Source organism: Patagioenas fasciata, chromosome 1, assembly GCF_037038585.1.
Source record: "Patagioenas fasciata isolate bPatFas1 chromosome 1, bPatFas1.hap1, whole genome shotgun sequence".
NCBI classification, from domain to species: domain Eukaryota; kingdom Metazoa; phylum Chordata; class Aves; order Columbiformes; family Columbidae; genus Patagioenas; species Patagioenas fasciata.
The window spans coordinates 202,826,259-202,850,556 of record NC_092520.1 but is presented as its reverse complement, the minus strand read 5'-3'; the positions used below and the strand labels follow the sequence as shown (position 1 = coordinate 202,850,556).

At 38.3% G+C, this 24,298-nt stretch overlaps 1 protein-coding gene across 22 annotated transcripts in view; it reads left to right on the top strand.

Moving 5' to 3' along the window:
- Positions 1-24,298, top strand: part of MAGI2 (membrane associated guanylate kinase, WW and PDZ domain containing 2) — a 745,411-nt gene that overhangs the window by 433,884 nt on the left and 287,229 nt on the right. For all 22 annotated transcript variants that reach the window (XM_071803473.1, XM_071803465.1, XM_071803462.1 and 19 more), the window contains one exon: positions 9,760-9,879. In XM_071803473.1, coding sequence (XP_071659574.1) covers positions 9,760-9,879 — 120 coding nt within the window. The remainder of the gene's footprint in view (positions 1-9,759; positions 9,880-24,298) is intronic.

Below are 24,298 nucleotides of genomic sequence, written 5' to 3'. Positions count from 1 at the left end.
GGGTGAAAGCCAAGGAACAAAATCATCAAAACAAGCTATGGACAGTAAGAGAGAAAAACAAGTAACATGTAACTCTCTTCTACCATTCAGACACCATCCATTGCAGTTTTTCAAAGTACTTCTTAATTCAGAAGTCATGGATTGGCTCTTGCTCCCTTGTTGGATAGATATTGCTCAAAGATGCAGCAGAACACAACTATGAAGACTAGGGAGGGAGAATTTTAGACTTGTGTCTGAAAGCTGCCCTGGTTTAAGTAGAGATTTTTTTTTCATTCACACATATTAACTATGTGCCCTATTTTAATAAACTCCCCTCATTTTTCAGTACTTCATCTGCCCTAATCAGTAGATAAACCTTAAAATCCTGTTATTGTTTCATTCTATGAATTCATTAATTAACTATTCTATATTATCGACATAAACTTCCAAAACAGCTGAAGTGAGTTTGATTAGGAATACATCTGTGGATGGTTTCTATGGCAGCCTGTTCCACAGCCTCTCTCTTAATGCCTCTCAAAGTAAAGACTGTAGATTTAGAAAATCCATTTATAAATATTTTCGGAGATTTAGTAGCAACGGCTAACAACTTCACAAATCCTTTTAAAATATGCTATTAAATAGATATTATACAGGGTGGCTGGCTCCCTAAATTTGAAAAATACATAGAATGTATAAGAATATCAGTATTTTTTCAGTTTAGAAGTTTTTATTGAAGGTATTGCAGAATCTCTCAAGGTACACTGTGGTCTAGGTATGATTTAAGCAGATTCTTCATTTCTCTGTAGTAATGCGTACAAGCTGCCTAACAAATGACAGCCACAACAATTTATTCATAATGTTAATAAAACCAACTGGTATAAAAGCATCTTCTGGTTTTGATAGCAGAATTGTTGTCCCTTAGTCCAGATATGTTGTGTTTCTGAAATTATATTAATGTGCAGTACAAATAGATGTTTTGACATCACAGCTGAAAAAAACTATCCCAAATCTCACTTGATATTTCCATTGATGCTCCAACCATTTGGACCATCAGTAGAAATAACAAAATTACTAACACTGGGCAAAAATTCATCTGTAATATCTGACTGTTTAGCAGACCTACACATGCCAGCAGACTACTATGCAAGTAGTTCTTGAACTACATCATCTAACTTCTTGGAGAGCTGCAAAAAAAATCAGACATTTCCCAGAAAAGACTTTGAAAGTCCTTAAGAAACCATGTTCTAATTAATCTTTTCTGGCAGTAGAAAGCATTTTGCATGTAATTATGTGTACCTTTATTTTATTAGTAACATCAAAAGTCTCTGTCTAGATCTCATTAGCAGAAGACTTTTCTAAATCTGAAGGAATATATGGAAACATAAATGCTCATGCATACATGATTTTCTCATCAAAATGCCCTAATGCATGGCTTGATTCTTCTGATAGTTCTCTTGTGCACTTATATTCACTTTCATGTAAAAAACTGTTGTTTATAGCTGGAATAAAGGTTTATGGGGGTGTAAACAACTTTGTGCAGTGGGAATAAAGCCTAAACTTCCAAAAGGAATAAAGATTTATAATACTTTTTCAGTTTATATCTTTTCTTGAAGCAGTGGAAATCCATGAAAAAAAAAAAAAAGAATCTTGGTCTTTATTTATTAGCTCTAAAAGTTCCTAATTAACCAAAATAAAACCTCCAACTTCCTACCACCATAACCTACCATCCATTTGTTAGATTTTCATATTTTCATTCGGAAATGTTTCTTTATAGTACTTCACTGCTTTCTTTCCTGTCTGCTTGTGATGCTGATACAGTGTTTTAGTTTATAATAAGAATGAAAGATATTGGGATATATTGCAGGGCTGTTTGCTAAGACATAACATGCTTTATGAAGAAAATTGCAGTGTCTTCTAGAGCTTCAGGCTTGGTACTAATTCTTGCTTGGGTTTGTTTTGTTTTGTTTGTTTGTGGGTTTTTTGTTTTCTTTTTTTTGTTGTTGTTGTTTTAGTTATGTTGTTTTGTTTTGGGGTTTTTTGTTGTTATTGGGGTTTTTGGTGGATTTTTTGTTGTGTTTTTAAAAAAAAAAAAAACTTTTGAGGCAATAGTGTGAAATGCAGAGTGACTCATAACTTATTTTCCTTCTTTTCATCTGTTCAATTTTTGAGCACTGAAAATCAGATTCCATTAGGCATGTGGCTAACCCATGTAAGGTCTACACTTCCAATTGCCAGAATACCCATAATTTCCCAATTTGGTATTTCCCAGGAATTACATAGAATTCATTTTAAGCACTGATGATACTTGCATTACAAAAAGCTTTTTTGATTGTTTATACAAGTATTTTCTGCAACATCCCAGACCTAACTTGAGACAAAATATTCACACTTCTCTGTCACTAGCTTTTATCTCTGAAATCTATTGTTTACATCTTAAAAGAAACTCTTGGCAAAGAGACCGAAAAAAGGATGGTTTATTTGCTCCAATGCTGTGCTGGCAATGAAACTTGTATACCTGGGCTTAATGCTGGGTCAGAGTTGTTCTTAAAAGAAAGTGCTCTGCAGACTTGAAGAGGAATTCACCAACAGCAGTAAAGTGACCCAATTTGTGCTGTGATTACCTGGCAATGGGTCTGTCTTTATAGAGGAAACATCCAGTATACCAGTACCTGCCACAGGATAACAGCATGGAAGTGTAATGATCAGATCTTTGCATGGCGTGATGAGTAGCTCCGGATATGTCACAGTTTATTTTAAAGAAAAGTCTTCAAGTATCTGTCTCAACCTACAGCTCTTGTGCTGTGTTTCTCCTCTGGGTGTTGCACTGGTTCCAGTGGTCCTCTCATAATTAACCAAATAAATGAAAAAATAAATAATCTTCCTATCAGCAGTCCTCAGCTAAAACTACTGTCATTCCCATCTCCTGATTTTACTTTGCTATTCAGCTCCAATATGACTTAATTTTTTTAAATGCATAGATTATTTGAGCTATTTTTATGTGCATTTTACGCTGTCACATTGCACGAAACCAAAAGAACAAATAGAAAACCTAGGCTGTGTGTAATCGGAAACTACTGAATAAATATTGAATATTAAAAAAAAAAAAAAGTATGCATCTGGAGTGTAATAATCCTGCAAACCATCGGGCAGGAGATTATCTAGCTTACCTAATGTGTTGATCTCAAGTTTAAAAGAAGTGAAAATCTACAGAAGTACAGGCTGAAATCATATTCTTTCCACAAAGGCCTTGCTTATCTGTTACTCTGTGCATTGTAGATCTCCAATCCAGGAAGTCACTGCCTGTGTTCTAAAATATAAGATATAAAATATAAATGATAAAACAAAAAATATTGTCCTAAGAATTATGAGGTACTATAGAATGTGGGAACTACAATCCAGTACACAGTCCTTTAAGACTGCTTTTCACAATCTTACCTTTTATTTCTTCAGGAAAAATCAAAAATTAACAAACAATGTCATTAATCCCAAAATATACTTTTTTTGGTATTTACGTTGTTTGGTTTGTTTGTTTGTTTGTTTTTTTAATATATATGACCCAAATTCTCCACCTGATTTTAGTGGACAGTGGATTGAGCCATATTGTTGATCTATAATTTCTGCTAATATCAGTGGATTCTGGTGGTGTACAGAGATTGGAAAACTTCCTTTTAATTCACAGGAATTAAACACCTAGCAATGAAACTATTAGTTCTATGATGAAGTATGTTTTTTGCTTTCTGCTAAAACTCAGTCAGCAATTCCTGGAGCCAGTAAAAACACTCTGCTTCTTCCAAATAGTCTCTGAGATTTCTTTCTGTTTGCAAGTAACATTGCAAATAATGCTTCAGTCTCACAACTCAGCAAATGCTAAATGCCTGGCTTTGCCTCACTGTAAAGCATTCAGCACCTTTGCTAGTGGAGTTTGAATTGATTAACCTGCAGATCTCTTCTTCAGGATCACATTTGCCATCATCCTGCTTACTAAAGCAGTCCAAAACTGTTACCCATGAAAAAAACATTTTCCGGAATCTAGAATTCCTTCCTTTTGCTTCTGTGTTTTGATAGGCGTGTATCAGACATTGCTGGTATCGCACACTTAGCAAGTGGAAAAAACTTCATGACCCTTGCCAAGAAGGGGCTTATGGCATTGTGTTTTATGTTGTTGTTATGAGAAGTATTACAAACACTTAAGAGCTTCCTGCATTGTAGTACATCTAAAATCACTTTAGTTGCAAATGATGTTTATTATTCTCTTCAGCAGGGAATTCAGTAGATCAAGATGAATGTGGCGTTCCTCTGCTTAATGCAGTTGGTAATTTGACAAGATAGGTATAATTTCCCATACATTTCAGTTCCTCACAGTAACAGTGTCCCAGAGTAATTTGACAAACAAACAAAGGAGCTAATTAAACATTGTTGAATTTTTCTAAGGCAAAGTGTATACAAGGTCATACCAAGGGCTTAGCTGAAGTTTATTAAAGATTAGCAGTCTGTTTCTGCAGGAGGGATCCCTCCAGCTACTGTGGTGTATGACAGCCTGGCACACCACTTTGCACAACAAGCTGTTGTACAATGCAGAATTGCAGAACAAATTTTCAGTAGAATGCCTAGTAAAATGACTTTATATAATAAAGATCTTCTTATGTTTTGTTATATTTGGAACAAATAAGCACAGTAAGGCCCTATTTGCTTCCCTGCATTTGCAAAATGAATCTAGGAGTAGTTATTATGCAAAAAGGGCTAGGTATTTACTGTGTCTTTCATTTACACTGTAAATTCTTGTGACAAAGACACACCTTTGCTTTTGTATTTGCCTCATGCCATAGGAACCAATCTGTGAATCCAAATGCAAATCAACTAAATAACAGTGAAGGTGTTTGGGGAGCAAAGAGGTGTGGCATGTTTGCCCTTAACTTGCAATTAAAAAATGAATAATGTGAATATTTAAAATATGCCTATAAGCTCAGAGTGTTGAAACCTGTGCACAAAGTTTGTGAGTAGATATCGGACCTGCAGGGACTAAGGCCTTTACTTCTGCTCTCCTGCTGATAATCATACAGAGTGTACAGGAACACTACTCATGTGGTATTATCCTTTTAATGCTACCAGAGACTGTAAAATACAAATTATTTACTGGGCAAGTGTTCTTGGAAATGTGTCTATGGTATTGAGCAGAGAACACCTTTCTAAGTCTTTCCTGTGATAGTTCTGGGGTTTTTAACTAATATTCATATTCTTGCGCTGACACGTAAATAAATTTGCCTCTTTTCCTATCACGCATAACTGCATGGAGTTAGCAATAAAGGAAATATTGAGAGAACACCTTTCTTGCACTTGAAAGTCGCAGAGCTGGATAGAGGCTGTGAAGAGTCAGCGCTTCTAAGAAGTGGAAATCTTTTCAAAGTCAAACTGAGCACCATGTTCCCAAATAAGCACTATTGTGTTATAATTATACACTTGGATGCTGAGGTTAATAATGAGACATAAATTCCTAGTTGTTCTCCTACCTATACAAACTGATGTGGAGCTTTCCAACCCTGGAGTTCTTCCAGAGTTAATAATTCCATAGTTTTTTACTAATAATGGGAATCTGGACTGAACACTACATGAACTGGTCATTTTTCCAATCTGCACTAGCAGTCAACATAAATCTTCCATATTTGAGGTTATTTATTGTTCCCTAAGCTCACACAAGCAGTATTTCAAAAATAGTTTATTGCTATTGAATTAAAACACTCCTTTTCTCATTCATTGTAAAGATTTCTTAGGTGTCTAAATTTATACTCTCAGGTGCCTTATACTCAGTTAAAAATGTTCTTTCAAAGGCTGTTTTTGTGAACAGCACTTAATTCCTTTCCAGAAACATAGCAACATCATATAACCTAACATTGAGCATGGAAAGCCTGCACTGAAGTAAGTTATATCAAAGAAAATCAGTATCAGTCTGGATCAAGCTGCTGTAGTCTCTAAGGTACCTGCACATTGCGTGACAGCACTCACTTGTATGGGTTGGTCGTGGTTACTTGCAAGCTACTCCTTGTGTTTCTGCTGTTCAGCAGCAACAATAGATTGTATTTGTCATAAATACGCATAGTGCAAATATCCTTTGCTGGTTTTGATCCTGCAAGATCTAAAAGTATAATGTTCTTTCATTATTGAATTCAAAGATTATATTTCATGTTGCTATGGTAACAAAATGGTAACTGGGTTCCTATTTTCCTTTTACATTAATAAAAGGCTAACTCTTATAAGCAGTAGCAAGTGTGCCCTATTAAGCCTTGATGCTGTAAAGCAGGAGGTGCGTTTCTGTAAAAATATGACGCTTGGAATTAATCCTTTGTTTTAAGTCTTGAATCACTATAGCTTTTGGGGCTGCTTATCTGTCTATATGAATGTAGCTAAAGACAAAATCTATTAAAAACAGTAATTCTACATTTGTTTAAAAGCAAGGAAAAAGAAAAACTGCCTACGGTCTAAAAGATCTAAAAGATAAATATAGACCTTAATGTTCAGATCTTGATGAGTGCTTAAGATTCTCCAGTAACTGCCTCCGAGTCTGTTAACCTGCACATTGCAAACTCTATGGTGCTTACAGAAAGGTATAAAGGACAGCAACTCAGTTCCTCCAGGGTGAAGGAGTAAAAGAGGCAATAACTATTGATTATTCCATTATCCAGGGGATTGCATTAACCATTTTTAAGGTCTCAGGTCCTCCAGGCTGAGGGAATAAGATCAGATGCAGGAGGGAAATGGGACTCAGTAAGATTTTATCAAGGGCAATAAAGCTCTAGTGGGGATGAAAACTGCTGTACCTGGGGTAAGAGTCGCCCTGAATATGTGCAACTAGTGATCATGCTTTGCTCTTTTCTCCATTTTTTGAAGGAAGTGAGTAGTAGATATCTTATAGGAGTAAAACTCTCAGTACACAATACGATGCAGAGCTCTTGGAGCAGGCTTCCTGGGTATTACATGCAAAGAGAGTGAAACTTTCCATGTTACCGTCTGTATTATCTTCCAGCATTGCAGGACAAACATAGCAGGCAGAGGTAGAGATGCCAAGAAATTTTCTAGAAAATCTGCTTTTCCTTAACAATGTTAATTTGTGTAATTTACCCATTTCAATTCAACCTAATGAGAAAGAATTCCTCATTTCTGTGCTGGGATATCTAGTGAAACCATGGGGTGCAAGACAAATGGAGAAAGGAAAACGTGCTGCAAAAGTACCAGTAGCTATTTAGTCACCTAGGAACATAAGTGGGAAACTGAGATTCAGGGAGACTAAATTAAGAAACTGCTGTATGCAGTAGCACACTGGTGATTCTAAAGTGGAGTTCTGGGTCTTTTGGTTTTGCTACAAAAATCCACTAATTTCATCTTGAAGCGAAATGGAAAATTTGAAATCTTGGACTGTTATAGAACAAGATAACGAATACATCTGCTACTCTAAATACAGGGCATCTCATTATTACCTTACACGTAGGAATAGATGATGAGCAATTCAGCTGGAGAACAGACAGGCTAGAGTTATGCTGTGTGTTAAGGATACAGATTTAGTCTAGAATAAGACAATGCATTTCATTTGAAATAGGGGAAGCAGATTAGACAGAATATTCAGTTCGTAGTACAGGGCATATGCAAACGTTCTCATAGATGTACCATGTCCGAAAGAACAGGACTAAGTCACATAAGGGCAGAAAGGTCTGGTCTGTAGCTTCCAGTTTAAAAGAGGGATTCAGAATCTGAAATTTAGTCCATCACACTTTTCTAAGTAAACTGACAGAAGACAGTGACAAAAGCAGAGAAATAGATGGGGATATCTGAGTCTGTTGTTGGATCTCCTGTGAGACTTCGCAGTCATTCCTGCTCAATATGGCTGTTGAATATATGTCTGTTTTAAGCAAACTACGTGTATTAACACTTAATATCACAGAATCATTGAAAATTTAGGTTGAGAGGGAGCTCAGTAGGTCACCTAGTCCAACTTTCTACTCAAAGCAGGGCTTACCTCCACATCTTATGCAACTTGTATTTTTGTCTGATGGATAAACTTCTTGTAATTCTAGTTTGGCTACATGAAAAACTATTGAAGAAGCAGTAAATTAGAGGTACTCATCTAATGTGCGAGCTTCTTCCCCATGCCATGTCTAGGAACAACCTGGCATTAAATTGCCAAAGCTTGCTTGTCTCTTGTGTTTTATGAGGAAGAGATAGTTCCTGTCGATAGACTTTGGGAGTAAACAATTCCTCAGGAGAGAGTACGCAGATCAAACATTTGCTGCCTGTGCTGTTAGCAGAGGTCCCTGGAGCTCAGGGGATTGCCAGAATCCCTGTGCTTCTGCACAGTTCTCATAAAGGGTTGGAGATCTTCGAGGATGCTGCTGCATCACCAGCGGTCACGTGTTCCATGGGGAGTAAATTCAACATATTTATGGATGCTCTAAGTGTCTGAATGTTTTAACCTTACCATCCCTGAAACACAACAGTAACAATCCTAGTGAACCCGTTTCTGTAAATATGAAAGGCAGCTGAATAACTCTCTGGCTTCAACCATTTATGAGATCTCTATTGACTGTAATGGTTTATACAGATGGCAGAAATATAGACAACTACTTCTTAATCTCATGGTGAATCTCACACAAAATGATTCAAGAGGTTTAAATGCAGATGTCTGAATAATATACATCTAAAAGTAGATGAAATAGATTTTTTTGTTAGCTGCCCCGAAGAGATGTCTGAATCGCTCCTGCGTAATATGAGAGACATAATACAGTGTTTAAGGTGGTGTATTAATAACTAAGGAAGAAAAAATATCTTCTGCACAATATCATAATATTAAACTTTTGTCTAGGAAGTGGAAGACCTGGTTTCTAGCCATGTCCCACTGTCAACAGTCTTGAAACCAAACCTTGCGAGTATGGTGCAATCACTACAGTATTAATTAATTGATTAATTAAGATGTTTCAAATACTCTGAAACTGGGGAGAATCTAAGACTCTCCCATTTCCAAATGGAGTTTTGGGAGGTATTTAGTGGTTTCAGTCAATGTAGGGATAGCCTGATCACAATAAAATCGACCATTAGAAAACTAGGTCAAATTCAGATGCTTCCTGCTAACACCTCGGCTTCTGCTAGATAAGCCCAGTTGCTTCTCAGCATGTAGGAAATGCTGTCTTTGTCATTTATGGAGTTCTATAATCCAGAGATGACAATAGAGGCAATAACTAAATATAAGCACCTTTGCAGTTTGACAGCATGGTTCGCAGGTGATTTGAATCACTCCGTCCCTTAAGCCTAACCATTTATCAAGTCCGCTTAAGGGATTGAAACAAGCAATGTGAATACAACCTTCACAGATATGCTTACAGATTTATTGTTTTGTGTACTAAGTAGATGTTTAAAAGATCATGAAGCAGATTAATTGCAGACAAGACTTTGAAGCCATAGAAAATCAACATCAAACATTTGTGTTACCTCTGAATGCCTCGTGTCACTGAGGGTCTTTCTAGCAACACAAAAATAAGAGCAGTATGATACATTTTCATTAGTGAGAATAAATTATATGGATTCAAAGAACATCTGGCATGATCTTAAACATGCATCTTGTATACCTCTGATATCTTCAACAAATGCAGCTATATGGTTTCGAAAGACATCCTCACAAGGAGGATGTGCTATATAATGTGTTGTGTAAATGGTCTACTTCGTAAATTTTCTGAAACTTTAAAAAAGATCAACATTTAGGTCATGTGCTTGACTGTGTGTCTTTTGTCTTATTATTAGGCACCACAAGGCCACATAAGGAGGGGGAAGTCCCTGGTGTGGACTATATTTTCATCACTGTTGAAGATTTTATGGAATTGGAGAAAAGTGGTGCTCTCTTAGAAAGTGGAACATATGAAGGTAAGCATGCTTTTACTGCTAAATCTGTCTCATGCTTCCACTATGTTTTTTTCTACTTCGATGGAATTGCACTGGGACATCCCATTACAAATATGTCATTACTACTGTTATCAGAAGTCTGAGAAGAGCTATGTGGCAATTATAAAAATATTTTCGTATTTAAAAGCTAAATGTAGATGGATTCATTGTAATTTTAGAATATTCTACTGGCTCAGGGGAAAAGGATAATACATTGCACTTACAGGGAAGAAAAACTAATTCTTTGAGCCAAATGCTTGAGGAGATTTCCACAAAACTTCAGCAAACAACTACATTTCTAACATAGGATAAAAAAGAAAAACTAAATCAGAAATCAGTTGTAAAGCTGATACTTTTCCTTTACATGTGCCATCCTGCAAATATCAATCTATGTCAGAGGGTAAAACCTCACTATATAATTAAACCAGGAAGGATTTGCTATGTCAGGTCTTATGGGCTTTGTAAAGTTATTGAAAAGAACTCATTAATTTTGTAAGATGACAGAAGGATAGGAACTGTCCTAATGACTGTATTAGAAAATGTCTGTATATGGGACAAAGAGCAGCTTATTGCAGAACAGCATTTCCCAGGAAAACTGATGATTCATTTGATTTTAAACTTTTTCAAAATACAGTGATCCTGAAAGTGAAACTACTATAAACGAAGGGGCAGTTACATAGTAGTGCATTTTAATAACACCAGAATAATGCTATACTATTTTAAAACAGATGCTTCTTAGAGATCCATTGGTATTTAAGGTAACTGAGTAATGGATAGGTCTTTTTACTGTAATCTTCAATCTTGAAAATAAAATGTCAGAAAACACCCTTTATATGAAAAAAATGACCCATACTTATAGGAATACGTAGGTGAGTAGAACCATTTACAAAGAAACAGCCACACATTTTTACCTTGTAGCAAAAGCAGCAATGAAGACCTTTTTGTCCTGACTTTGTCCCTGTCAAAGAAAGCATCTAAAGACAAATAAGCAGCTATTCATCCCAAAGAAAATCATTAGCTGTGTTATAAATAGCAGGAAAAAAGGTAATCCTTTCTCATCTAATCAGCATAAAGTACCCATTGGAAAGTAAATAAATATTCATAAAGAGATATATCAATACAAAAATTGGAACAAAAATTTCCATTAAAGAAGGTCAAATAAAGGAATGTATGTCTTCTTTTCCTTTCCTAGTTTTTTTCCCCACTTTCTGACACCTAATGGTAGAAATTACCTAAACATTACTATAAGTACAGCACCACAATTTTACTTTTATCCGACACTCATTAAAAAACAAGCCCTTCTTTGTTACCTTAAGTGTTTGAAGCTAAAGGAGCTCAAGTGTAGCACAAGTCTGTCATTGCTTGACCATGTAATTTCATTAGTTTGTAGCAAGTTTGCAGAGATTGAACTGCTAGGTTAAATTAATTCACAGTGCTCTTCTGTCCCTCGAGGGATTCTGAGAGGTGTCATTTAATACCAGCTACCAGAGCTGAGTGGACAGCAAGGTGAAATATTGGTTTGGGAAGACTGAATAGCTCCTCAAACCGGCTGAGGACCTAGCTGAAGAGAGGTCCAAAGATGTGACTGTGCAATGTCTGTCACATCATTCACTGATCACAAATGACAAGTTCACCAGAGCCAGGAAGTCAGAAACTGAAGGCAAAACGAAAGGAGCTCAACATACCAATTTCTGCATAAATCCTTTCTTTGATTCCCAGGTTTCCCTATCACCAGATGTGCATTCTGACAAATAATAGATAATATATTATCTGTCTATTTATTATGGAATATAATAGGTAACACATGAGAAAATACACCTTGTTCACGAACACTGTTTCTCCTGTTCCCATGCAAGGGCTTTTGGACATGACCGCAGAAAGTTACAGTCCCCATTTCTGATTAATTCCTCATGACTGTGGTACCTTCCTGGGGGAAGGATTTTGCTAATCATTCCATCACAAGGTTTTCCTGAGCACATTAAGTCTGCAGTGATTAAGTTTACTGGTGACAATTACACCAATCAAAGCAAATAAATTTTCAATTCCCCCCACGAAAGGAAAATGACTTTTGAATCCTTCCATAGATCAAGCAACTTATGTAAGCATACATGTTCTGGCCTCTGACACGAATCAGCCTTCGTTTTAATGATTCTCAATGTTCATAGATTGGTTTGCAGATTATTGTTTGGTTTTTTGTCTCCAGTCACCATTCTTTATTTAGTTACATTTCTACATTTAGCTGAGTCGGTCAGTGCTGATTGTCTAACCACAGTCAATATGTACCAGTTTGTCTCTATCAGAAAAAGGTTTTAAATAAGTGAATTCTCATTTAGTTGAGATAAAAAGACAAACTCTGTGTTTGTGTGTTGTTTTTCACCACTTTTCTTGACTAGAGGGTTGAATCAGTCAATTTATCTTCTATTGTATGAATTCCAAAGAGAATCAGAAATATTCAGGTAAAACAAAGGAGAAGAAAACCAAGTGGAGACTTACCTGACACTGTTTGTAGTGTTCTTTATAGTATTCAGTATTGTTGGAAGGGGCAATATTTTCTGAGCAAACCAGTGATAACAATCCAAAACCTTTTGTTCTGGTGCAAGAAAATAAGTCATGATTCCAACCTGGACAGGACATATTCTAAAAGTGAAAACAATATACGTTCTTAGACAATTTCTATAATTCTTTTTTGCTTTTGAAGCACACATTATTTTTTGAGTTTTAAAATAGATTTTTAAGTTGTAAAAGCGTCAGAATTAAAAATAGGATGCTCTGTGACCTCTTTACTACTTAGGCTTTGAAAACGCCTTTGTCTACCACTTTTGTGACAACTGTGAATGACTGTAGTATTCCAAAGTACTGTAGAAAGGCAACAGTACATTCATGATAAAAACTCTACAAATTTATTTTCTACCAATGTTGCAAATAAAAAAAAAATAGTTTCACTAAGACCAAATACATTACTATTTTGAACATTTTTATTTATGGCTTATTGAGAAACTACTGGAAAGACCAAGACATCTTTACACGCATCGATTATTTTATGTATATAATGGTACATAAACAGTTACTGCACATTTTGCAGCTTGCCTGTGGTGAAGTTTCATGGCAATCTATGTGAGAGAGCAACTGCAATGTACTAAATTCTGCCCAGGAGCAGATGAGGAACGAGTTGAGAGTGTATGGGTCAGGATCAAGGGACAGGCTGGTAGGGGTGATACTGTTGTAGGTGTCTATTACAGGCCACCAGATCAGACTGAGGAAGTTGATGAGGCCTTCTATGCGCAGCTGAGAGTGGCCTCACAGTCACAGGCCCTGGTTGTTGTGGGTGATTTTAACTTCCCTGATGTTTGCTGGAAGGACCATTCAGCCAGCCAGCCACAGTCCAGGAGGTTCCTCCAGTGCATTGATGATAACTTCCTCATGCAGATGGTGGAGGAGCCGACCAGGAGAGGTGCACTGCTGGATCTCATCCTCACTAACAAAGAGGGTCTGGTTGAAGCAGTAAAGGTTGAGGGCTGCCTGGGTTGCAGTGACCACGAGATGGTGGAGTTCAGCATCTCGTGTGGCAGGAACAGAATAGCAAGTAGAATTGCAACCCTGGACTTTGGCAGGGCTAATTTCGGCCTTTTCAAGCAACTGCTGAGGGAAACCCCATGGGCAAGACTGCTTGAAGGAAAAGGGGCCCAAGAGAGCTGGATTGCATTCAGAGATTGCTTCTTCCATGCTCAGGATCAGAGCATCCCCACACGTAGGAAGTCGAGGAAGGGAGCCAGAAGGCCTGCGTGGTTGAATAGGGATCTGTTGGGTATGCTCAAGCAGAAGAGGCGAGTTTACAGGTCATGGAAGCAGGGACTGGCCACTTGGGAGGAATATAAGGCTGCTGTTAGAGGATGCAGGAAGGCAGCTAGGGTAGCCAAGGCCTCCTTAGAATTACAGCTGGCGAGAGGGGTCAAGGACAGCAAGAAGAACTTTTTCAAATACATAGCAGATAAAACTAATACCAGAGGCAATGTAGGCCCACTGATGAATGAGGTGGGTGCCCTGGTGGCAGAAGACACAGAGAAGGCAGAATTGCTGAATGCCGCCTTTGTCTCTGTCTACTCCGCTGGAGGATGTCCTGGGGAACCCTGTACCCCTGAGACCCCGGATGAAGCCAGGTTAATGGAGGAGTTTGCTTTAGTCGATGAGGACTGGGTTAGGGAACAATTAAGTAGTCTGGACGTCCATAAATCCATGGGTCCAGATGGGATGCATCCGCGGGTGCTGAGGGAGCTGGCTGAAGTCATTGCTAGACCGCTATCCATCATTTTTGCCAAGTCTTGGGAAACGGGAGAGGTGCCCGAGGATTGGAGGAAAGCAAATGTCACTCCAGTCTTTAAAAAGGGCAAGAAGGAGGACCCGGGTAATTATAGACCGGTCAGCCTCACCTCTGTCCCTGGGAAAGTAATGGAACAGCTTATCCTTGGTGCCATCTCAAGGCACATCAGGGATAAGAGGGTCATTAGGGGCAGTCAGCATGGCTTTACCAAGGGTAAGTCATGCTTGACCAACCTCATAGCCTTTTATGAGAATGTAACAAGGTGGATGGATGATGGCAGAGCGGTGGATGTGGTCTACCTTGACTTCAGTAAAGCCTTTGACACAGTCCCTCACAGCATCCTCACAGCTAAATTGAGGAGGTGTGGTCTCGACAATAGAGTAGTGAGGTGGGTTGCAAACTGGCTTAAAGAGAGAAGCCAGAGAGCGGTGGTCAATGGTGCAGAGTCCAGTTGGAGGCCAGTATCTAGTGGAGTGCCTCAGGGGTCAGTACTGGGGCCAATATTATTCAATATATTCATTAATGATTTAGACGAGGGAATTGAGTGTACTATCGGCAAGTTTGCTGATGACACTAAGCTGGGAGGAGTGGCTGACACACCAGAAGGCTGTGCCGCCATCCAGCGGGACCTGGACAGGCTGGAGAGTTGGGCGGGGGATAATCTGATGGAATTTAACAAGGGAAAGTGTAGAGTCCTGCATCTGGGCAGGAACAATCCCAAGTTCCAGTATAGGTTGGGGCATGACCTATTAGAGAGCAGTGTAGGGGAAAGGGACCTGGGGGTCCTGGTGGACAACAGGATGACCATGAGCCAGCACTGTGCCCTTGTGGCCAGGAAGGCCAATGGCATCCTTGGGTGTATTACAAGGGGGGTGGTCAGTAGATCGAGAGAGGTCCTCCTTCCCCTCTACTCCGCCCTGGTGAGACCCCATCTGGAATATTGTGTTCAGTTCTGGGCCCCTCAGTTCAAGAAGGACAGGGAACTGCTGGAGAGGGTCCAGCGTAGGGCAACAAAGATGATTAAGGGAGTGGAGCATCTCCCTTATGAAGAAAGGCTGAGGGAGCTGGGGCTCTTTAGTTTGGAGAAGAGGAGACTGAGGGGTGACCTTATTAATGTTTATAAATATATAAAGGGTGAGTGCCATGAGGATGGAGTCAGGCTCTTCTCAGTGGCAAACAATGATAGGACAAGGGGCAATGGGATCAAGCTGGAACACAAGAGGTTCCACTTAAATTTGAGAAAGAACTTCTTCTCAGTGAGGGTAACAGAGCACTGGAACAGGCTACCCAGGGAGGTTGTGGAGTCTCCTTCCCTGGAGACATTCAAAGCCCGCCTGGACACATTCCTGTGCGACCTCACCTAGGCGTTCCTGCTCCAGCAGGGGGATTGGACTAGATGATCTTTTGAGGTCCCTTCCAATCCCAAACATACTGTGATACTGTGTGATACTGTAATCTAGGTGACACTATTCAGTGCAGACTGAGAGAAAGAATACAAGGCTCACTTCCACTCTTACCCAAATTATCAGTCCAAGTCACATTAACTTCAGTGAAATTATCATTGAGGTTTGAATTTGTAATAAAATTTCAGTGAATTCCACCAACACACTGATATTACTGCAGGAAGTGTTTGCCTGAAGCACACCAAACTCATTTATTTGGAGGTCTTTGTATAATAGGTCAGCCAAATACTAAAGGTTTCACTTGGCTTTTTTTAGCAGAATTCCAGTTTACTGTAATGATTAAGGAATTCTGATTTGGCCTAGAATAATAACTTCATTGGAGATAAAACTTATTTCCAGCACTTGGGCAAGGTAAAATAACCCTAGTTCTATACCAGAGGAGCTGTTCCTAGGCAGAGAGAAATCCATCTGCCACTGTTAAGAAGACTCAAGTGGCACAGAACAATGTGTCCCCGTAAAATAATCTATGTTGCTTTTCCAGTTTCTGAAATAAAGTTAATAGATTGTCTTTGAATTAACATAACATGTGCAAATCTATAAAACGAGGAATGACAAAGCTGTGATGAACAAACAGTGTGTATGTGTGTGCTGTCTTTTATGACTTCTCCAATGAAAGAGTTGGCTCAGTATATTCTCATCTCTCTGATAAGTCAAAACTTGAATGGAGACTTCATGGATCACTGACTCTAAAGGCTGTTACCATCTCTGTATTAGATCAGCAAAATTTCTTAGCCAGTGCAGTGTACCAGTAGACTAGAAATGTACTTGAAATGTATATTGGTTAAGAATGCTGATGTTCATAACCAGAAATGGAAGAACTTTAATATTATTTCCAAAACCCAGATAGTATTAATAATGTAAGAGTGTAAGAGTAACGTATGCAATGGGTAGACTTGCCTTTTAAAAGTAACGCATGCAGTTGCAGTACCAGAAATAACAAGAATCATCCCGTGTACAAAGAAAAACAAATGTGTTTGTTGATAATCCATAAGGACATAAATGCATTTCAAATGTACAAAAGAAAGAGGGATTTTAGTGATGTGGAACTCTATAAGAAATGCAGACATAAAAAAGCTTGTTCATAACTGTTAAAGGTGAAGCAAAATTATGAAAATAAGTGAATTCAACAAGTATACCTATGAATAATATACTAAGTAGAACTGTTTTTTTCCATCAAATTTTTGTTTGCCTCAGAAATACACCATAACAGTTGTTTTATAAAAGACATCTGATTTACTATTAATGTAAGAATAGTCCCTAATTTTATCCCATGAAAAACAATCATTTTAGTTATTGTGCCATTAATTTTGTCAAAAGTCCATTTTTTATCTTTTGCCTGTTTGGAATTATCTCAAATATATTCGCTGTTTAAAAGTCAAAGCTCACACACGCTATTTTATGACTTACATGATCACGGATTTCCCTTGGACTCACTGAAGTCCATGGTAAAATTCCAGCTGGCTTAAATGGAGACAGAATTTCATCCATTCTCTTTTTTACTGACAGAGTATTATTTGGCAGAAGGCTGAATGTTAGCTGGAATTTCCTTATTTTTCCAGAACTCCATAATTATTAAATCTTTTTTTTTTTAAAAGCTTGAATACATCCCACTGGTAAAACCTTGATGTTCTGTGTTACTTGGTTATTTGCGGACACAAAACTTACAGCTGTTTTAGGAAGAGGTTTAACAGGTGAGCTTATGTGTTTTCTGTTCTGTCACTCTTTTGATGAGCTCCCATGGGAAAGTGAATGTGGGTTGAAGCTGAGGTCTTGCTGGTGACTCTTCCCAAACACCGGCACATAAGCAACACCGGGAGGTGCTCTGATTCCATTCACCTGCAGAGAGTCCTTATACCAAATGGGACATTAAGTTTTGCATAGGTTTTCATTCCATCTCTCAAGGCAAATTTAGCCTAAAACCTTCTAAACAATCTAAACCCTTCTGTTCAGCTAATGCATTTTCAATTAACAATTCATTTTACTCTCTGTAAATTTAAAATGTGATTTAAGGAATGCTCCAGGTAGGCAATGGAGTCTTTTAACTACTGCATTGTGGTAACAATGTTTTTATAAAATGTAGCGTTTCGTTCCAGTAGTTTTTATTCAATTTTTCCATGTAAAAAATTGTAAGGAATTCAGAACTCTTCCTGCTTACTCTATGCAGCATTCCCTTATGAGCAGGACTGAAGACTCTACAGCAGAGTGATACAAAGGAAATGAATAAAAATAAAGATAATAAAATACTACCCTCCTAAGACCTAAACACAGTAGTTAATGAAAGGTTCCGATTTAAAATGGAAAAGGGATCATGAGGGTAGATGTATATAGATAAAGATAGAAGTAGTCTTTCAAAAGCCATGTCTTTTGACAGTGGAGATGTTTTCAAGGGCATAGACAAATGAAATGAGATACTTTATAGTAAAGATCACATTCCTGTTAAAAGTGCCTCTCGAAGTGGTAGATCCCATATCAATACAATGTCCATTTCTCATCACCATATTCAGACAACATATAAATGTGAATATGTTAACATTTAGGTTAAAAAATAGGAGAAAAAATCTTAAATGTAGTTGGTAACTTCATAATCTGATTGAGTTCTTCTACCTGTTCTATATTAGTAAGAGTTTATGGGCTTTATTTTGTTTCCCTCCATACCCTTGGGGCAGAGGAGGAAATTGAATCTCATTAAGCATGTAATGCAAAGAACTAATGATTTTTTTCTTAAAAAATAAAGAGGGAAGCATAGGTCTCAAAAAGATAAATACTCAGAAGCTCAAAAATGTGATGCCAGTGGATATATCATCATGTGTAAGGAATCCTGTCAAAATATGTTAATGCATTTTAAGGCATAAAACATCACATTTACTTATTTTTTAAAGTTTATTTAAGTATTCTATCATTTTCTCAGGGAAGTAATAAGTCAGGAATCAAAATTTAATAAATATTATTTCCTTTTTGTATGAAAAAGCTACTTTTTAAAAATTATACTCTCTCAGTTTCAAGGGCAACTTTCATAACTTTTACAGTGTCTTTTTAAAATTTGTGAAATATAGGATTTGTGCAACAGAGTGTATCCCTCCTCTCTGTTCTGAATTGGAGGCTGTATAAATGCTCGTTATTTTAATAATTGGTATTCCTGCACGGCTTATGGTTAGAGGGTTCTGTCCCCCATGTGGGTCCTGCAGCAGGTCACCACCCTCCATAGCAGACTGGTGACACTTCAACCAAGCTGCTGGCTGAGGAAAGCTTACAGACAACCAAGGCTGCAGGCTGTATCAATAAACGAATACTATTCTTTCAGAAATATTGAAAGTATGGTCAGTTTTGGCCTACTGTGAGGATGCAAGCAATCATCCAGATGTTCATCATAATGTAGGATGAGAAAATGGCACCTGAGCCATGTGTGTCAGTATAGGTCAAGCCCACTCCCGCAGGCATCCAGGAAACAGTAGGTTATGTGACTATAATTTTATGCATGAAATTAGAAGTATGGGACCATTATTCCTTTAAACAAACAGCACCATGATGCAAAGGTGTGATGGCTCCTTCATCCTGTGCACTTCCAGAGAAACTGGAGATTGAGAGCTTCTCCATGGCTTCTAACAGGGTTCAGCTGAAAGAAACCCAACAACCATTGCAATTGTCTCTGTTTCCAGAAGCATCTTTATGGTCATATCCCCCACCCAGCAGATGGTTGTACCAAGCATGGCCATGGATAGACTTGATCTGTGCGTGGGCTGAGCTCTGTGCAGTCAAGTGCCAGACTGAACTCTCTGCCTGGCATGTTGAGACAGCTCTGCTGCCTGAGTAGAGGCTGCTAGGTGACCAGAACAGCGTTCCTGACCATTCCAGAGTGCAGCTGGTGCTGTCCCTGAGTCAAAGTGCAGTGCTTCTTTCAGCCGTTGTGTCATGAACAAGGTCAGAGACGAGCCACTGTCACATTCGGTGTGGTAGAACACATAATTCTGATGGCTGGTGCTGAGTAGCTCAGCAGAAGCGTGCATGGAAATTCCATTCATCTAATTTGTGTTCTCTTGAGATTCTGTGGCTACCACAAGCAGCAACTTGTTGCCAGGTCAGGGTTCCTTTAAGTTGTATCAGCTGGCAATTTACCTAAGGAAATCAGATGGATGTGTGTTCACCAGTCACAAAATACTTTTCTTTGCTCGTGTGTTCCCAGAACGCGGAGCAGGACCAGGCGCCACAGAGCATCCATAATATGGGTCTATGTACTCCACAAACCCTTTCTGCTCAAACAGGCTTGCTGAAACAACTGTCAATGCACTTTATTTTGTGTCAAAACTAGATCAGCACCAAGGAGATCTTTGCTGCAGAGAAATCATGAAATGACCTTTGCCTTCATGTTTTTTTCTGAGCTGGGTTGACTGTGTGTCAGCTCAGCCCAAGACCTGTCCTATTCTTTACAATTCCGTGCAGTCACTACCAGAAAGGTATTAACAAACTGAAGTGTCCAGACAAAAGTAATGCAAATTAACGGGAGAGCTATAGGGAATAAATTTAGAGAACTCATCAGATAGAGCTTTGTTGAGTAATGACTGAGAAGCTCAGAGAATTTAAAATGTGTGAACCCAATGTATGAATAATTTAAAGTTGGTCAAATAAGTAACCAGAGCTGATGTGATGAATCTGGAAAAGATGAACGTTTAGATTTAATATTGGGAACAAATTTTCTCATACTAATGTGGTTTAAATGTTAGAATGACCTCCAGAGGTGGAAATCCAAGTTTAATCTCTTAGTAAGTTTAAAAGTAGCTATTAGCAGAAATATTCCTGCAGTAGTAGAGGGATTAATTAAAGACTGTAGTATAGTATTGTCTACTTCAGTATAGTATTTATTAATTCTATATCCATGACACATTAGGTTTTGACTGTGGGGCTTTTTTATAAAACAGATCACAACCAGTGCATATGCACGTTTCAGGTACATTTGTAACTGAGCTTTGGCTGCTGTATATATTATGCTGTTATAGTTTAAATGCAGACTGAATTAGAAAAACATTGTCAAACCCTGTACAGCCTGAGCTATCAGGCTATTACGCTGTTAGGCACATTTATTTGTAGTTATTACAAAATGCATTTAAGAATTTAACATCTCAAATTACAAATCATAATGACGTGTCATTGCTCTGGAGAAATGTTTAGCTACATTGCTCAGTTACACAGATATTATTTTTTTAATACATTATTAGAAAGACAGAGTGTTTATTACATTATCTCCAGTTTACATGCAATTGTCATGTTATTTTGTCTGTATGAAGTTCCTCTGGATTTTATATCCTGTTGGGTACTAGACTTTCATGTTTGTGATATTTCTCTTTATTCAACTTCAGATGAGAAACAATCACCTTCTTGTAGCAAATAGTATTCTGCTAAATACTGTAAACAGCAATCCAGAAAGTATTTGGGAGGTTCTGCCTACAATAGGTGAAGAAAATCCCCATTGCTACAAGTCTTTCCATTTTGTCAACCTCAGAATTTTCAAAAAAATATTTGAGCAGTTTTATTTTTTAAAGACAAGTTTCCATGATAACTTCCTATTAACATCTTATCAGGCATTGTAACAGGGTGCCCAGGGAAGTGGCTGAGTCACCATCCCTGGAGATGGAGATGTTTAAAAGATGTGTAGATGGAGTTCTTAGGGACATTTTTTAGAGGTGGACTTGGCAGTGCTAAGTTAACAGTTGGACCTGATGATCTTAAAGGTCTTTTCCAACCAAAACAATTCTATTATCTTCCTATGAATCAAATGATTTTTTCTGAGTGTGTTCCCTAAAACCCTCTTGCCTTTCTTGAAAATAGTTTTATCAGCTCTAGTCTTTGCTCCCTTAATCACCACAGCTTTTCAAACACAATTGAGAATGGTCCAAAAATAACATTAATTAGCTTTGCAGCACCTTCAGATGCATCCTATGCAGTCCTATGGACTTATATATGTAAGCAAAGACCTGGTAGGCCTGGGAGTGAGCAGCAGAATTTGCCAGTAAAGGCTGAGGGAGTGAAGACATTGAGTCTTTTGCTGAGTTGTCCTTTTCCATGTTCTCCCTCATTTGGTCACCGACCACATTGGGCACATTCTCCCTGATCTTCCTTTTGTTGCTGTGGTGGCGGTATAAACCTTTCCTGTTGCCATTGATTTCTTTCAGCAATTTCAACTCTAGCTCTTCTTTGGCCTCCCTAATTCTGCCCTGTGTACCTGGGAAACATTTTGCCATTTCTCCTTGGTTGCCCATCAGTGCTCCTGCCTTCCTGAGACACCTACGGTGATGAGTTCCCTGGGAGCAAATCTGACCCTTAGAGCATCTCCTAGTTTATGCAATCCTCCAGGATAAGCCTTCTCTATAGTAACAAGGACTGGATCATAGTTTCTGTACTCCTGTTCTTTCAGCAGAAATTGCTTTGCAGCAAGACATAAAAAATTCCTTTATTATGGCATTGGGAGGAGTTGTGGGGTTTTGAAATCTTCACTTTGATAAACAACAGCAAGGTATTGCAGGACTTTGCAATACCGCATGCAGCCCTGGTCACGGCTGCTCTAGTGGGCTACAGGCAGGTGAACAAAAGTGTGCATCTTGCCGCTTGTTGGCACAAATCAAGGCAATGGGCTGCTTGTTGGCAGGATGACCTTAAAATAATGAAGGACACTGAGAGAAGCAGGTTGTGCCAAGTGTGGAACAATGCAGTGTAAATGTGGGAAGAAGGCCTGAATTTGTATGGTTAATTGAAAAGAAGGATTCAGCTACTGATAACAGCTTCTTCTGCAATAGAGTTACATTACTTCCCAAGTGAGCTAATTAAAACAAGATAAAAGACCAACAAAACCCAAGCACTAAAAGAAGTGTTTGTGTTTCAAAGCAAGGCAGTTTCTGATTAAAAGTGAAACAAAAAACTGTGAAGTCACAAAAAACAAACTAACAAAATCTTTCAAGTGTAGGAAAATCCATATATTTGGTTTACACTGTTTTCAAAAATTAATTCCTTTCTTTTTACCTTCTGTAAATGAAAGACTAAATAGATCTACAGAGTTTTTTTGGCCAATGGGAGGCTCCCCTTGCATTTCCAGTAAAAGTAATGAAAATATAATCAGAAATCAAGGTCAAATATGCTGGTAAAGAATGAAATATAATAGTCCAGTTGATGACCTACATACACAGTTATTTTATGCCATGCATACAGAAAAAAATAGCCAGGGATATAGAATAAGCTTTAAAAGATCCTACTGATACAGAAGAAACCTACACCAGCCTAAGGAAAATGCAATATGGTGAGGAGAGGTGCCACAGCATCTGGAAACTGAGTGACTTTTCAGGATCTAAATTTGTCTTTCCAGACTCATTGAAGTGTAAGTCTAAGCTTCTTCAGTCATCACCAGGAAGAGATAGGATGCGACTTAGACATGACCACAGCATGTTGATATCTGACCTAATTTAGAGCTTCCTCAAGGCTGCTGAAGATCAGAGGAATGCAAAGAAAAAAAATCTTGCTTTGATCTTAGTTCACCCCCAAATTATGTTACATACTCCATCGAGTTCAGGACTCCAGGAGAAAATCTACAGTTGTATATATATATATGTATATATATATGTATATATATGTATATATTTATGTGTGTCTAAGTTCTTATGAGTTGCATAATGAGGTGCCTGATAAGAATAATGAATCAAATACCTTTTCTGTCCATGGATAGACACATTTGCAGGGTATTTCACAGACATAGACGTTGATTGTAGGGGAATGATACAGTTCTTTGTCTTCTGTGCATATGAATGCTCTCCCTTAATAAGCACAGAAGTTATAGGAGCTTTAAATGAAAGAACCAAACTGATTCAATTTCTTGTTGCTATTTGTATTTACATGGTGTCAGAGAGTCTCAGGCATAGACCAGAAACCATTGGCTAGGTGCTGCAGAAGCAGAGAAAAAACCAGAGAGCCCTTTCCCTTGGGAATTTATGATTGCAGCAACAGATGAAAGCAGTCAGTAGGGAAAGCAGCTGAAAGTCAAGCAGCTGGTCTCCAGGGACCAATGATTACATTGTGGTCACAGCTGTACGTAGGAACATTTAGAGAAAGATATGAAAGAGGTGAAAAACAAATAAAGAGGTTATGGCACAGACAGAAGCACAGATCCCATCTGAGTATCAGAAAACACATTTTTACTATGAGGGTGACCAAGCAGTGGCACAGGTTGCCCAGAGAGGTTGTAGAGTCTCCATCTGGACATGGAGACTCTGTCTGGACATGGTCCTGGGCAACCTGCTCCAGGTGACCCTCCTTGAGCAGGGAAGTTGGATGAGATGACCTCTGGTGGTTCCTTCCACCTTCAACAGTTCTGTGATTCTGTGAAATCATAAACGTGGTGACATTATATTGTGGATATAAATAGTTCTTTCTTAGGGCATGACAGTAGCAACAGGGAGATACAAAGAGATTTTGTAAGAGCTGATGCTAGCAAGAACAAGAAAGGTGAAAGCAAATGCTGAGTTGAGTTAGGAGTTACGTAGGTAGGAAGATGTAGCCAGTACAGAAAATAAGTGAGGAAGGGAGAAGAGGTGGATGCTGTGATAAAAAAAAAGATGGTGCTGGTATATTAGCCAAAAGTGGT